This window comes from Bufo bufo, chromosome 2 (genome assembly GCF_905171765.1).
Source record: "Bufo bufo chromosome 2, aBufBuf1.1, whole genome shotgun sequence".
In the NCBI taxonomy this organism is placed as follows: domain Eukaryota; kingdom Metazoa; phylum Chordata; class Amphibia; order Anura; family Bufonidae; genus Bufo; species Bufo bufo.
In genome coordinates this window covers 57,620,455-57,635,659 of record NC_053390.1, presented here as the reverse complement: position 1 = coordinate 57,635,659, position 15,205 = coordinate 57,620,455, and the positions used below count along the sequence as shown (strand labels likewise).

The 15,205-nt window shown below is 41.8% G+C and overlaps 1 protein-coding gene across 1 annotated transcript in view; it reads right to left on the bottom strand.

Moving 5' to 3' along the window:
- The window catches only part of LOXHD1 (lipoxygenase homology PLAT domains 1), a 201,941-nt gene that overhangs the window by 51,247 nt on the left and 135,489 nt on the right, over positions 1-15,205 (bottom strand). The window contains exons 17-28 of the mRNA XM_040421148.1: positions 15,055-15,141; positions 14,518-14,653; positions 12,955-13,109; positions 12,157-12,317; positions 11,464-11,540; positions 11,186-11,382; positions 7,855-8,047; positions 5,803-5,963; positions 3,430-3,745; positions 1,558-1,709; positions 716-849; positions 192-340 (exon numbers count right to left, since the gene is read on the bottom strand). Coding sequence (XP_040277082.1) covers positions 192-340; positions 716-849; positions 1,558-1,709; positions 3,430-3,745; positions 5,803-5,963; positions 7,855-8,047; positions 11,186-11,382; positions 11,464-11,540; positions 12,157-12,317; positions 12,955-13,109; positions 14,518-14,653; positions 15,055-15,141 — 1,918 coding nt within the window. The remainder of the gene's footprint in view (positions 1-191; positions 341-715; positions 850-1,557; positions 1,710-3,429; positions 3,746-5,802; positions 5,964-7,854; positions 8,048-11,185; positions 11,383-11,463; positions 11,541-12,156; positions 12,318-12,954; positions 13,110-14,517; positions 14,654-15,054; positions 15,142-15,205) is intronic.

The following is a 15,205-nucleotide window of genomic DNA, read 5'->3' as shown; positions in this document are numbered from 1 at the left end:
ACCCGAACCTTGGATACCGAACTTGAAACCACAAGTTCGCTCAAGACTAAAATGGACCTCTTTGAAAAGCTGATCTGCGGTGGTGCCTAAGGATAGGCCATCAATATTGTGATCTCTGTCAATCCCTTTAACATAACCATTACAGGAAGGGGATGTTGGGGGCTTTTGGGCTAAGACAAAAGTACACAAACCTTTCTGTTCCAATCCCAGCGTTGCAAGAGATTGCTCTTCCCCGTCTTCATCTTTCTTCATAAACGCTTCATTAACTGGAACAAGCATCCGAGAAATCTGTCCATCATCTTCATCCGCTGCCAACCATCTTTGACATGGGAAAAAGTATCTGCATGGACAAAGTAGCATAGACTGGTATCATTGTCAGACATCCAGAGGGGTAAATTTGTAGACCCCAGTTCCAAATCTCTAACTGGGTTCCCCCTAATTAGTCATTTATAGGAGGTCATCTCCTATGTGGTAGAGGGACATTTTGAGTCCTCTTAGGTTCCAGGGTCCCACAGTCTGGGGCTACAACATTACACAAATGTCTCAATATCTCCTAAGTTCCTAGAAGATGTCCAGAAAGTCCAGAAAATTTGCTCATCTATTATTCCCCCAGATCCCAAGTTTGATAGACTACTAGACATTTTGCAGTTGCAGATGTTCAACAAAGATCCATACCATGGTTGGAGAGGCCTTCAAAATCGTTAATAATACTTACTTTGTTTCATCTTTCATATCCATAATCTCGACTCGTTCTAGAAACCAAGCAGCGTTCGCCCCTGAGTTATCGTGACGGATTCTCAACTTTTTCAGTTCACCTAACTCTATGCCGCTGATGCTGAAAACATCTTCCTACAGTAAATGGAAAAGAAAGACATGATTGTATACATTATGCTACTCGTTTCCAAGTCTTAGTACAGCGAATAGATGTAATAGAAGGTGGACCGCTATTTGGATCCCTTTAGTAGAGTTTAGATCTTCTAGAAAAATTAGGTCCTGAAGGCCCACCATGCAGGGCACATAAAACAAAAAGAGCCCAACAGCAAAAAAAAAAAAAAAAGGGCCTCCATTATAGTACCTTGTGTTGTAACCCATAACAGAAGATTTGTTGCTCGTCTCACCCTTCACACCCTTTTCATGACCAACTCCCCATCTTCTAGCTTGAACACAATGTAGTTCCTCTGGTGAGGAGAATCTTTCACATGTTCTCCCAGCCTACCAGGGCTGGGCTCCCTCTCTAAAAGGGCTCCACAGAGGTCGCATGGTCTGCCAATATGGTAGGTATATCTCTGGATCCAGCAAAAAATTCTGTTATCCTCTGTGTAATGCTTAGTGGTCACTTACAGCAGGTTACAGATGGTATGGAGCGTGGAAAAAACTCCCACAGGGAGGGGTTGACCATACCGATTTAATGCAGGTGTTGCCAAAGTCATATTTTCACCCAAGGCCCCATTACTGGGCTACCATTCTGACATACTGGCCAAACTGGATAGAGTTAAACTTGACAACTCATCCATCATCCACCATGCCATAGAGCGATGGTTCTAAATGATACAATACCTGTCCCTTCTCAAACTTATTTAGGCGGTTGGACTTCTTCAGGTGCCGTTCACCGGTGTCCCCGATCTCCCCATAAATAGTGATGTATACATTGGCATCAGTTCCAGCTCCCCAAACAGTTCCGGTAAATACGTGGATTTCATAAGTGTTCTCTGGAGGAACAAATGTAAAGGCCTCAAGGTCACACGTTGCTTTGTATTCCACGTATCTGAATGATAACTGGGACTGCTGTGCTGACCTCAGTAAGTATATAAGGGCAACAGAGGCCTCCCATGAATCTGAAAGGAACAATACTTTGCAAGAAAGATGGGATGATGGGTCTCATACTCAGGGGTGGTTGAAGATTGGATGGTAACTGTAAATGGGCTGTATCTAATTGTAAGGACTATGCCTCTACAACCTCTACATGAGTGCAGTTAAGCTTAATGTGCCCCTGTAATGTGCCATCTTACAGGTGTGTAACCATCAAGACTAACGTGTCCTTTAAAGGGTTTATGCCGTGTCTGGCAGCTCAGGGAGTGTGTCCTTTCTGCTACACCTCTCTTCTTATCACAGCTCAGGGGGCCCTTTCCTCTCTGCTGCAGCTCTCTCCCTATCACAGGTCATGGGGTGTGTCATTTCTGCTGCAGCTCTCTCCCTATCACATTTCGGGGGCCCTGTTTTTTCAGCTACAGCTCTCTCCCTATCACTTCTCAGGGGGCGTGACTTATCTGCTGCATCTCTCTCCCTATCACAGCTCAAGGGCCCTTTCCTTTCTCCTGCAGCTCTCTCCCTATCCCAGTACATGTGGGGTGTCCTTTCTGCTGCAGATAATTCCCTATAATGAAGTAAAGAGAATATCTCACAACTACAGCATTTTTAACTGCTATGAAATTACAAAAGTAACTAGTTTTTCATACTGAATTATATTAAAATAACGTTTGATGGTGGCACAACCCTTTTAAGAGACAGAAACCAATAAGTGTATTGTGCCTTTAAGAGACCATTTAAATATGTGTTTGCAACATTTGCTACTGTACCATGACCTCCTGTGGAGTGCTGTCTTGTAAAGACGTAACAAAAGTGCCTCTGTCTGCCATTTAAAAGAACCCATAGATTACACTTCTGTGCATGGAGTGCTGTTAAATATATAATTTCATCCTTTTTCTAGGAGACCAGGAGTGCAGTGATATACTAAGTCCATACATTGAATACTGCCTGTCTATACTACCTGTGTGTTCTGTGTGCAGAATTTTCTGTGTATCCTATGCATTGCAGCATCACACTGCTCTCCCTGCCTCCTGCCTGTAAGTGCAGGCAGGGAGAGACCTATAAAAAGCAGTAGGCAGGGGAAACAGGCTGAATCTGTATCACTGGTCTATTAATTGCTCCCCCTAGACAGGAGTCAGAGCAGATTAATTGTAGTGTGATGAGTATTTGCCCTCTCTGCAAAGCTTGAGGCACCATGGGAAATTTAGGCTATGTTAAAGTAACCGTATATGAGGGAAAGGACCCACCACCTCTCCTGACATCTCTGTTTTAGTAACTACTTGTATTTCCCATGCAATAACAATTCTGGACCATCTATTATAATAACTTAATGTTGCGTAATTCCTCTATTATTACAGCTAGAAATATATGAATGAATTGTCATCAGACATAAAGGTCCTTCTGGTTGTTACCAGTTGGGAGAGGGAGGATGTCCCTGCACAGTCAGCCATTGAGAGCACTGACTGGATAGTGTCAGACTGTGCAAGTACACACCCCAACGTCTAGTAGGAATAATAGCAATGGCACAACATAGAGTCTTAAGAATGATGTTACATGGAATTAGTATAGAGCCCAATGTGAAAGTGATTATCTGACTTTTCTGAAAAGTCTGAAGACAGTTACCTTCAAGTCCAGCATCTTGTGGAAGAAGTTCTACCACCACTTCTCCATCAGCTTCACCTCGGGCCAACCACCTATTGCACTCAAACTTGTACAACTCCACCACTTCTTGCGCCATAAGCTCCACATCTTCTTCTTTGCTGGATTTCTTCTTCTTGTTTGTCTTCGTCTTCTTCTTGTCAGGTGGTTGGGCCACTGGCAACATCTGTACCCCGATACGTTTAATCTCAACAGTTTCAAGAAACCAACCATCCCCGAAACCAGTACCATCATGTCCAATCCTGAGCTTGAGAATCTTGCCGACATCCAATGCCTCTATCTGTGAGCAGATAAGGTCACATTATAGGAATGGGTTAAAACATATCCATTCATTCAAGACATAAACCAAACTTGATACTACTTGTTTATACACAGTCGAGTCACATTATTATGACCACTTCCTACTTTCGATGTCTGCAGTGCGTAGCTCATGAAGGAAGTCACGTGTGCTGAGCTGGCTCGTGGATATGTAAGGTGTGCGATAGACTGTCTGCCACATATCCCTTGTTGCTGTCATAGGTAAAAGGGGTGAGTTATCAGAGTTGCAAAAAAGAATGATTGTTTGCGTTTCGTGTCAAGGGTGGCGGTATTTCTGAAACTGTGCAGTGTGAACTGTACACTGCTGCTGTGGTAAAAGTGTATCATGAGAGGACATATGGCACCATTGTGAATAAATGACATGGAAACTGCAGAGCACCATGTGCCATTGATGCGAGAGGTGAACATCGGCTAGGAAGGTTGAGCAGCTCACCACCAAAATGAATCAGGGGCCACCAAACGTGTGTCTAACACAACAGTTCAGAGAACCCTACTGTGTATGGAGCTCCGGAGCAGACAATGGTTACTGCACCTCTACTAATAAAGTTGCATCAGCAGAAAAATATTAAATTTTCACGGCAGTATCGGAATTGGACCTCTGCTGATTAGTAAAGGGTTGTCTTCTCCGATGAGTCACGTTTTCAGCTTCATCGAAGACGTTGGCGTGTCAGGCGAGAAACATCAGAGAACAAACACCCTGCAACCATTGCTGGAAGAGCACAAGGTGGTGGGAAGAGCACAAGGTGGTGGAAAGAGCACAAGTGTTATGGTCTGGGGAAGGTTTTCGTGGCATTCTCTGGGCCACTCATCCATGAGGAAGGCACTCTCAAACGATCTGGGTCTGAATCCATCATTGCAGATCACGTACACCCATACATACTGATTGTCTTCCCTGGGGAGGAATGGGATCCTCCAGTTAGACAATGCGACATGTCACACAGCTAGAAATGTCTGACATTGGTTAGAAGAGCATGACCAAGACTTCCAAGTATCACCCTGTCCTCCTAATTCCCCAGACCTAAACCCAATTGAGTAGCTGTGGAACCACCTCAATCATCACGTTCGCTCTATGGATCCTCCCCCATGCACCCTCCAGCAGCTGTGGGATGCACTGCAGTCAGCATGGCTCCAGATACCTGTGACAACCTACCAGAACCTTACTGAGTCACTCCCAGTCTGTCTAGCTGCTGTCCGTGTTGCACAAATTGGTTACTCTGGATATTAGCTGGTGGTTATAATAATGTGACTCAACTGTGTAATACCACCATACTTCTGTTAGGGTGGGTTCACACTAGTGTTAGGGATTCCGTTATGGCTTTCCGTTATAACGGAACATAACGGAATTCATAGGATGGAATGCAAAATGGAAGCCTTTAAGAGACATTCCGTTTAGCTCCGTCCTAATAGAAGTCTATGGGAAAACATAACGGATCCGTCTGGGTCCCGTTATGCAAGACGGAAAACAAAGTCCTGTCGACAGGACTTTGTTTTCCGTCTTGCATAACGGGAACCAGACGGATCCGTTATGTTTTCCCATAGACTTCTATTAGGACGGAGCAAAACGGAATGCCTCTTAAAGGCGTCCGTTTGGCATTCCGTCATAATGCAAGTCTATGGGCAGCAAAACTGATCCGCCCTTCCGTCTATGGATTCCGTTATAACCCTGTTATAACGGAAAGCCATAACGGAATCCCTAACGCTACTGTGAACCCACCCTTAATAGTATTAGGTAAGTTTTAGTTTGTTTCTGGGTTTGTTGTCCTCAGGGACCTTCTTCTAGATGGGATCCCTAGGCAACTGCCCAGTTTGCCACCCCCAAAAACTGGTGCTGGGGAAAATAATGAGGCCCAGCAGTTATTATAAAGCAATATACAGTACTTCCAGAATGAATCTATAACCAGTACCTAATGAATAATAATCAGAAGAGTGGTTACAACCATACTGGTTATATACTGTATATACCGGCTCATAATTAAGGATGTATATCAGATTGCTAAAATATTGTTCAATATTGTAAACCTTGAAGATGTCGACAGCTCCTCTCTCAAAGTCATTTGAGCGGCTTCGTAGGAAGGCCTCCTCCGTCTTCCCACAGTCTCCGTAGAGCTGCATGAAGACATTGGCATTGGTGCCCGCACCTCGCACGTTGCCGGTGGTCACGATTACTTCAAAATTGACAACTGGGGAGAAAGAGATATAAAGGCAACTAAGAAACATTATGCACTGGATATAATAGGAAGAATTGGGCTAGGGGAATTCAATTGCATCGCAGCAATACATTTGAATACTGTGGCGCAGGCAGCAGCATTTTGCGCTTCACTGTGGTATTTGGTTCTGCTGGGGCGGTATTTTTTGCTTCACTTTGGTATTTGGTTCTGTTGGGGCAGTATTTTGTGCTTCACTGTGGTATTTGGTTCTGCTGGGGCGGTATTTTGTGCTTCACTATGGTATTTAGTTCTGCAGGGGAAGTATTTTGTGCTGCACTGTGGTGCTTGGTTCTGCTGGGGCGGTATTTTGTGCTTCACTCTGGTATTTGGTTCTGTTGGGGCAGTATTTTGTGCTTCACTGTGGTATTTGATTCTGTTGGGGCAGTATTTTGTGCTTCACTGTGGTATTTGGTTCTGTTGGGGCGGTATTTTGTGCTTCACTGTGGTAGTTGGTGCTGCTGGGGTGGTATTTTGTGCTTCGCTGTGGTACTTGGTTCTGCTGAGGCAGTATTTAGTGCTTCACCATGGTATTTGGTTCTCATGGGGTGGTATTTTGTGCTTCACTATGGTACCTGGTTCTGCTGGGGCAGTATTTTGTGCTTCACTGTGGTATTCGGTTCTGCTGAGGCAGTATTTTGTGCTTCACTATGGTATTTCGTTCTGCAGGGGCGGTATTTGTGCTTCACTGTGGTATTTGGTTCTGTGGGGACGGTATTTTGTTCTAAAATATGGTATTTCTGGCCCCACCTACTACTGTTGTCCTTGCCTACAAATGTTGGCCCTGCCTACTTGTGTTGCCCCGCCTTTTGTCAATTTGGATCCACATATAACAGGGGGCCACTTTTAGTTTTTTTCATGGCCACCTTAAGTTCCCAGTCCGCCCATCCGCATGGCTTTAGTAAATTTCATGACTTCTGTTTTTTTTTGTTTTTTTTTAAAGACTATCAAGGCAGGAGTAAAAAGTGTGCACTGTAAGTGTGTATAAATTTGGTGCACGCTATGTTCTTCAAGTTCTTCACACATTTGGCAAAATCTGTGACAGGACTCATTGGTAGCTATTGCTTAGCATTTCGTCTCCATGGTTTAAACGGGGTTATCTGGTTTTAGTAAATAAAGCTTCGAGGGAATGTCCACCTCATTTTGTTCTCTTAACCTAAAAAGATCCAAAATTCTGTGCTGAATAAATTCTTATTATATCTTTATAGCGGTCGGGGAATCACTTTTCTGATACAGAGCTCCAAATTCTCTGCATAGTCCTAGAAATAAAATACCGTCAGTCTGCGGGAACTTCTTTTTACACAATGACCTCAATACTAAAACAGTATGTAGTCAGCTCCCAAGCTCCCTCTAGTGGTGGCTGCAGTCAAACTGATTTTTTTATTATTTTTATATGGGGGACTTGGAGCAGTGTACCAGAGGTTAGAAATCTCTCTCAGTAATACAATTCAGATTTTTGGCCTCTTAAAGGGGCTGTCTCATCAAAGACAACCCTATTCAAAGTGTGACACCTGTGGCCAGCCAGGCATTTCTTCTGTAGAGGAAATGTAGTAGGGCATGACGGCCATTCAGATAAATAGCCCGCCCTTATGACGCAAGGACCACTAGAGTTCATCAGAACAGGAGCACTCATACAGATTGGTTCCATATTCTGACTCATAGAGGAGGGTCCCGAGCAGGTGACGCCCCCATCCATGGTGTCCAAATGCCCTAATAGGGCATATGGACAGTGGCTGTTTACATGAGACAACCCCTTTAAAATAAACAATGAAAGTTACCATTCAAAGACTGCAAGCAAAGATTTTGAAAACCAGAATGAATTGATTATCTGTCTTCCACAGGGGACACTCCAAAACGCCCAACTTACGCTTCTCAATGTCGACCACCTCACTGGCGTAGACTTCAATCTCCACTTTGCCGTCGCACTCATCCCTGCAGAGCCAGCGGTTGCAGGGGAACATGTACTTTTTGCCGTGTGCCGGAACTTCCACCACCACATTAGCAAGGAACCATCCGGCGCGGATCCCCACGTTGTCGTGTCCGATGAGCAGCTTATTGATCTGGCGGGAAGAAGACGCCATTCTTATAACTTACGTGAAATACTTTATGCTAAAACTATAAGGGATTCTGATCCCCAGAGCTTGCCATCTAAAGCATATCCCCTCGATTTACAGCAATCGATTGATGTAGTACTATAAGTCTCAGCATGTCCTGTGAGGTTCTGGTCGATAGATTAGACCCATCTCTGCTTTACTGATCTTATGCTACAATATAGCGGGGCTATTGACGTCGGAAAGCTTTGGAGCGCCGTGCAGAATCACATTATTGGAAACCAAGCAAATAAAACCCGAAGCAATAAAAGCTAAAGTGATTCCAGTAATGGCAAATAAATGCAGTTTTTAAAAGTCAGAGCAGCGGGGGGCGCTGTAGCTTAGCCTGGTAGGGATTTGAAAATCTTTGTATTGGTATTTTAAATGGTCATTCTGGGAATGCCGTAATGTCCATAGTTATGCAGGGTAATTTCTAGACGGCTCTTTCCAGAAATATTAGTAAAGGAAAAGGTTCAGTTATCTGGTGCTAAAATCAGGCAAGGAAGATAGAATCAGTAAAGTCCAGATGCAATACAAAAACAGAAGGCAAAAAAAATAATGGGAAAATTTTTTTCTCAACATAACGAGATCTAATGTAGTATATGACAAAAATATATCACAAAACATTCTTAAAGAAAAGATGGTGCACAAACTCATACACTAGACGATAACAAGGAGCAGAAGAAGACAAGAAGATGGCGAAACACAGAAAATCACATGTTCAAATCGCAAAAATGGAATTCAAATCCAAAAACATGATCACAAAAAAAACATTAAAAACAACAGTTCATGAGAAGTCTATATGTGAGAGAAAGTGCAAAACCAATAAAGGGACAAGTGCATATAAAGAGCCAAATAAAGTGAGTGAAATAAATGATCGATGATGCCAATTTGAGATGCAAAGTATCTAGGGAGAAATATAGAAACGCAGAAACATTGGTAAAGCTAAAAATCAAACACAAAATATTGGTGTCACTCGCTTTATACTTTTGCACTTTATATGCACTTCTCACTTTATTGGTTTTGCACTTTGTCTCACACATAGATAGGACCTTACCGGGGGTAGATGTTGTCGGAGGAGGGAGGTGTAAGTATATAATGATGTTTTTAATGGGTTTTAATGAGTTTTTGTGATTATGTTTTTCGATATTAATAACATTTTGTGATTTAATCATGTGATTATTTGGTGTGCGCCATCTTGTTTTCTTTATGTGCTCCTTGTTATGGTCTAGGCCTGTGATGGCTAACCTCCGGCACTCCAGCTGTGGTAAAACTAGGTATGACTCCCAAGTTGTGTGCTTGCTTGGCTGTTTTCAGAACTCTATAGAAATCAATGGAGCATGCTGTGAGTTGTAGTTCCTCACAGCTGGAGTGCCGGAGGTTAGCCATCATGGGTCTAGGCCATATTGATATCTGACAATATTGGGTAGCCTACATGTTGATAGTTTTCAGAATTTTTTTTTGTTGCACAGTATAGGGACATAATAGACTCTTTAACTCCTTACTGCAGGTTCAAGTAAGCGGTGTGTTCCCGTAAATATAGTTAGATCCAGTGGATGGCATGGGCAGAGAAGCTGTACCTGCGCCAAACTCAGTGGGGACAGGCTGTAAAATCCAGCCAACATGCCAATATAGATGAAGACACAAAACAGACATGATCATATACTATATGAACGGTATGCACTGGTATTCAAAAAGACTATGAGATCAATAAAGACAAGATTGGATATACAGACACATATTACAGAGAGAATAACAACCCGAGAGCCACTGGAAAGAAATGCTGCCTGTTCTAAGCTCTGCAGAGGTGTGACTTACTAAATATGCCCCGCCCCTGCTTCCCACCCTGGAGGTTCTCATTTAGAGCCTGTTATGTAACAACAAGTAGCTTTCTATACTGCAGCTTATATACAGTGGAGTAATAATTCAGCAATGGAAATAAACCACTCTGTGCACCCCTGCTCTTCCAGCTACCTCTGCCAGCTCCTCTGTCTCAAATGTGAAATGGTCCATTGACCATGACTCGTTAATGTCCAGTTTGGGTGCCGTCCATTCTACAATCAGACAACAACCGGATATGAATGAATGCTAAGGATCGGTGCTGGTCCCAGAGGACGAACCTCCACCCATCATGAGGTGATCGGATATTTTAGCCCACTACGTTTACTTTAGGAGGTGGAAATCCCGCTTTTATGTTCCCATGTCAGCTTTCTCATTGGATTTGAAACCAGATACAATCAGGATGCAGACATTTGCCCACATTTGGGGCACCTAGAAAAATGCACCAAAATTCTGGAAACTGGTAAATTTTGGCAAAACTTGGCACATTTTTTTGGCACAATTTGGCACATTTAGCACATAACTTACCGAAGTTAGGTGCTAAACTAGTATCGAACTCACCTAACACTGCACATTACTCATCGAAGGGTGTGGCTTAAGAGGAAAGGGTATGGCTAAATGGGAAAGGGACGTAGCCAAAGATGCTACATTTTACGCCAAAACAGCACCAAAATTTTGGCACAAAGTTCTGTTGCAAAATAAGGGAACCGACAAATGGTAAAAAGTTGGACAAAAGTGTGAAAGCATAAGCCACTGTAGTAAATTACACTGCCTTACATGGTCTATAGTACAGGTGAAACTCAAAAAATTTGAATATTCTGCAAAGTTCATTTATTTCAGTAATTCAACTTAAAAGGTGAAACTAATATATGAGATAGACTCATTACATGCAAAGCGAGATATTTCAAGCCTTTATTTGTTATAATTTGGATGACTATGACGTACAGCTTATGAAAACCCCAAAGTCTTAATTTTGAGGTCCCCTTTGCTCAGGGGGTATGGATTAATTAGCTGACTAGAGTGTGACACTTTGAGCCTAGAATATTGAACCTTTTCACAAAATTTAAATTTTAAGCTGCTTTATTGCAATTCTTTTTCATTTGCATTACTGAAATAAATGGACTTTTGCACGATATTCAAATTTTCGGAGTTTCACCTGTATGTTCATTGTGCTGAACTGTATAAGGCAGGAAGTGCCGTCATGGGGGCAATGAAGTAACTTCAATGATTTCGCTGCACAGAAATGAGATAATGAAAAAGGGGTTTTACCTTCCCAATGTCTATCGTGTTTATAGTGAAGTTGTCCACCCTTCCTCTCTCAAAGTTGTCAGCCAAGTCGTTGTCAGAGACAAGCAGGAACTGCTTATTGGTATCTCCTTTCTCTCCATACAGCTTGACGAAGACTCTGGAATCAGAGCTGGCTCCACTAACGTCTCCCGTCTTGATGTGGAAGTGGTAACTGATAGCTACAGGGGCAGAAGAGGGGTTAATAAGAGCATCCAGGAGCCTTCATCCTCCGGGGCCTCACAATCTCTGAACAAACTCACTTCTCAGATTCTGCGAGTCTCCCACTGGGACCAGCTCTCGAATGATGTGACCATCGTCCTCATTCCTATCAAACCACCTGTCAGACAGAGATATTAAAACAATGCAACATAACATACGGAATCATAGGTGTAGACATAGGACCGGGAGGGCCATAAGAATAATGGGGTTCATGCCACCCCTTAAAGGGAAAGTGTCACCTGCACTTTTTCTGCCAATTAAAACCAAAAAGTGATACTTTTTTTTTTCTTCTAGTCTTATTTTTATTTTCAGGTTGTATATTTTTAAATTCTAATTTGCCTGAGCTTCTTTTGACAGCATATGAGATATGCTTTACAGCAGCCACTTGAACTCGTTGACTCATTGCTGTCAATGGAAGAGTGTTGTGGGCATGCTCTGTGACCTGGGCAGAGATCATTGTGCAGGGAGGGGGAGGAGGTGAGCTTATATATAGATATTACCTCTCACTGTAATCCTTACTGTGATGATAATGAGAGGACTGCTGTGATATGATCACTACAGAACAGGAATCAGCAATCTATTATGAGGTTCAGTGGCCAGACTGAACTCTACAATATTTATAGGATTTTTAAAAATATGGATAAAAAAAAAAAGCTGCCAAAAATTATTTAAAAATATGTTTAGTATAAAAACTACTACTGTTGTATTTGATTTAATTTTTCCTTTGCTCCTACCTGTTACAAGGAAACTCAATCGCTTCAGTCTCAGGTTTTCCTTCTTCCTTCACTACCACTTTGTTCAGATACCATCCGCAGCCGCCACCCTTCCCATCATGCCCAATGCGGACCCTCCTCAATTGCTTCAGAGTCACAGCCTCAATGATGAACTCATCTGCCTGGAGATAAGAGAAGGACCTTGATACCACTTCACATACTTTTACCACTCACAGACATGTGATATTGGACCATTTTCCTCAATAAGTAAATGTCCAAGTATAATAATTTTGACTAATTTGTTGGTTTGTTATTTTTATCTACTATTAGGACTTGTGTGAAAATCTGATGTAGTTTTAGGCCAAATTTATCTATCTATCTATCTATCTATCTATCTATCTATCTATATATCTCATATCTATCTATCTATCTATCTATATATCTCATATCTATCTATCTATCTATCTATCTATCTATCTATCTATCTAATATCTATCTATCATTATCTATCTATCTATCTCATATCTATCTATCTATCTATCTATCTATCTATCTATCTCATATCTATCTATCTATCTATCTATCTATCTATCTATCTATCATCTATCTATCATTATCTATCTATCTATCTCATATCTATCTATCTATCTATCATCTATCTATCATTATCTATCTATCTATCTCATATCTATCTATCTATCTATTTCATATCTATTATCTATCTCATATCTATCTCATATCTATCTAATATCTATTTATCTCAGATCTATTTAATATCTCTCTCTCACATCTCTCAGCCCTCCTGCCCCCTGTACTTACATTGCCTTTTTCAAACTTGTTCATATTGTTCTTGCAGTCGATGAGGAAGCGTTCCCCTGTATCTCCCAGATCTCCAAAGAGGCAGATAAAGACATTAGCATCCGTTCCACTTCCACTCACGCTCCCAGTGTGAACAGTCACTCGATACTTCACCACTGCGGAGGACAAAACACATCAGTTACACGAGGATCCCAATATCTGCTCTGGTAGTAATTGGGGCTACACCGCACAAAACACCCCATGTGATACATTATTCAGTAACGACAGCTGGTGAACGCCCCATGGACAATTCACACTGGGGATCGACTTTCACTTCGAGAAAGCTAGAAGGTCAACGTTCACCTGCAATTTACGAATGTGCAAAGGAAAATACAAGTACTTAGCTTTACATAACTACATAACGTTTCAGTAACTAGTGAAGGTATCCTTTAATGAGCACCTCCATCTATGAACATAAATGTGTTTTTAGGTCCAAATTCAAGCACTGATAAATTTCATAATACACCTTTCCAATGCCCAGAGCTCCATTCCTCTCATACGTAGCTCCAAATACCTGTTTCCCATCACATAGAAAAAATTCTGTCAGCTTGCAGCCACCACTAGGGGGAGCTCACTGTATACAGCTTACATTGAACTCAATAATAAATCTGTCTTTGGTAAGCTCCCCCTAGTGGAGACAGAAGAAGGCATCTTTATGATTATGGGATGGGAAGTAGGGATTTGGGGCCTCTGTACCAGACTGATCCTGGAAAGATATATTCTGACATTAATCATCATAAAATTTTGGACCTAAAAATGAAATAACGTTAAAGTTAGATTGAATACTTAAAGGGAACCTGTCATGTGGATATTTGATTATAATCTAACTAATTATATACAATCATTAACTACTAAAAAGTACCTTAGATGTATTCACTTACTGGTGTAACAGATGGTTACCTCATAATATACACACAAAGATGCCGCATGCCGCATGCTAATGAGCTGATTTGAGTCCAGCGTGATGTCATTGAGTCCAGCGTATATTTAATTCAGAGATATAGCCACTCCCCTGCCCACCTGCTGCTGATTTATATGGAAAATAACTGTCAATCAGCAGCAGGTAGGCGGGGAGAGTCAGGAGCTCATGAATATTCATGACTCATCATTATCAGCTGGAGTTTTTTAATACAAGATGTTGGCAGATTGACTGGGTCAATTAAAGAAAGTGACCCAGCATTTTGCTAAGAGAATCAGTCACTTATTTTTGTTGCCCTTAGTTAGGACACCATAAAAATGGTGACAGGTTCCCTTTAAAAGTATTTCAATATCCCTGCTTTCTGTCAGTGAAAAACACAAGTTTAATACATACAGGCTGAAAACCCTACCACTGCTTGCATCCATCTAGGTAATCCGCTATGAGATGATACAAATTTAATACATACCGGCTGAAAACCCTACCACTGCTTGCATCCATCTAGGTAATCCGCTATGAGATGAGAATAAGATACATCTATCTGCTGAATCCTTGATCCTAGCACCCTCTGTAGGCCTAGATAAGAATTGCGACACATAAAGTCTCACCTGGTGACACCTCCGCCACCAATGGACCCTCAGCTGGAAGCTCCCGCACAATCTCATTGTCGTCTTCATTGAGGTCCAGCCAGCGACCACATTTAAAGGTGTATTTTTCTTTAGTGAGTGTTTTCAGCAGGGTGACCTGTGATGGTGCAGAAATACATTCAGAAGATTCATACATTGGCTTATTATGAACGGGGTGAACTATCTCATGTAGTAAATGTAAGATGAGTTGATTCGTAAAAGTGGAGGTTATCAAAAAGGGGGTCTGCGGTAGACACTGAAGTAGAAATGAGCTGTTTTTACTTCACCTCTAGGGGAGCTCACTACACATGGAGTTCAGTAGGCGTTGTATTAATTGCAATGGAGTGAGCTCCCCCTTGTGGCAGCCAAAGGCAGTCATAATTGTATCTTTTAGCACATGATAGTTCTAAAGAAGTCTTTGGTACTCTGTATCTGAAAAAAACAGAGCTCCAAAATCTAGAATTGTGGAGCTCTTTTTGAACTGCCCCATTGAATGATATTCCAGCATTGAGGTCTTACTTTATTTAAATGCCAGCCACTGAATGCATTTCTCTTCTCATGCCAAATCCGGAGTTTATAAAGGATTCCCAGGTCTGGGAGCTCGATCTGTAAAAGATAAAATAATAAGTGGCTTTATATGCAATAAAAAGGGTAATATTTCCCAGTAATA